Genomic DNA, 1,178 nt, shown 5'->3' on the forward strand with positions numbered 1-1,178 from the left:
TCACATGCCACTTCAGAAGTGCTTCTGTGCCACCTTTGTTGTGTAAATTTGGCATGTGTAAAAAAGCCTTTATTACTGAATCACATCACTTATAAGCGTCAGATTATCATAATTAATTCTTATAAATCTTATTTATTTAAAGATGCATTATGTTGCATTTCTATCCAACTATCTTTACTTGTCAAATCACTTGTTGTTAATTTTAAACCCTGGTTGTTTCTAGTTAGTCACGCACCCATTGGTGGGATCGGTGAGGATGGCTCTTGGGTTAACCAGGTCTGTGTTAATCAAGACACGGCGCTGGGATCCGTCTAATGAGGAAACTTCAATTCTGTCCTTCATGGAGTCTGTCCAGAACATGTTTCTGCCCAAATGGTCGATAGCGATGCCTTCAGGACTGCTGAGATCTGACACAAAAATCAGTTTGAAAATCAGTGTAATCAGAAAAATCAAAACTGATCTTTTGTGATCCACAGAAGATGGTGAATAAGTATGGAACGATGCAATGAGTCATTTTTGGATGAACTATTGGTTAAAACTGACTCTACCTGATTTAATGATGTGGACGGGTTCTCCTCCTTGTAGACTAGCTTTGCTAATGGCAGGTGTGCTGATGTCGGTCCAATACACCATCTTCTCCACACAGTCAAAAGCAATTCCAATCACCACTTTCTCCTGCAAAAACAATAGAAAAGACTCACAAACATGCATGGGACTGTTTAGGATGATGACAGCCGCCTTCAGGCATTAAATCTGTCTGTCTGTGACTGGCTGTCTAGACAAGACATGAAACCACACATCAAGAATCTGAGTGAGTCAAATGACTCTCAGGCCAGTTTTGTTACTAATGCATGGTTGCATTTTCCCTTGGTTAATAAGCTTCACTGATGTTAGTCATTACAGTAAATGTTAGCATGTGAGCAGTAAATAAGAGCAGATGGGATGAAGATTCATTCAGATTTATGATTTCCCACAGTACTGCACACAATAGACCTAAAAGTCCATTTCAGGATTCCATAGATGAAAATATAAACCACGTGCATATGCTGCATGTCTAGCTAAACACAATCAATTGGCAATAGAATTAGAAATAGTGAGAAACCATAATATTTACCATTGAAAAGTTTTGGGTAGGAAATAATTTTTTGAAAGAATCAAATCAAAAGTGACAGTAAAGA

General features: G+C 38.1%; 1 protein-coding gene across 1 annotated transcript; it reads right to left on the minus strand.

The window, feature by feature from the left end:
- Positions 1-213: 213 nt before the first annotated feature.
- LOC107580734 (nidogen-1-like) lies at positions 214-670 on the minus strand. Its single transcript, XM_016266383.1, has 2 exons — positions 549-670; positions 214-407 (listed from the first exon to the last, which is right to left on the minus strand). The coding sequence occupies exons 1-2, from the start codon at positions 631-633 to the stop codon at positions 220-222; spliced, it is 273 nt and encodes a 90-aa protein (XP_016121869.1). The 5' UTR covers positions 634-670; the 3' UTR covers positions 214-219.
- Positions 671-1,178: the final 508 nt, after the last annotated feature.

This window comes from Sinocyclocheilus grahami, unplaced genomic scaffold (assembly GCF_001515645.1).
Source record: "Sinocyclocheilus grahami isolate Dianchi unplaced genomic scaffold, SAMN03320097.WGS_v1.1 scaffold42219.1, whole genome shotgun sequence".
In the NCBI taxonomy this organism is placed as follows: Eukaryota; Metazoa; Chordata; class Actinopteri; order Cypriniformes; family Cyprinidae; genus Sinocyclocheilus; species Sinocyclocheilus grahami.

Coding starts and splice junctions, on each gene's coding strand:
- LOC107580734 (XM_016266383.1), bottom strand. CDS start 633: ATGGTGTATTGGACCGACATCAGCACACCTGCCATTAGCAAAGCTAGT. Junction 408..548: donor CGTCCACATCATTAAATCAG/GTAGAGTCAGTT, acceptor TTTTTGTGTCAG/ATCTCAGCAGTCCTGAAGGC.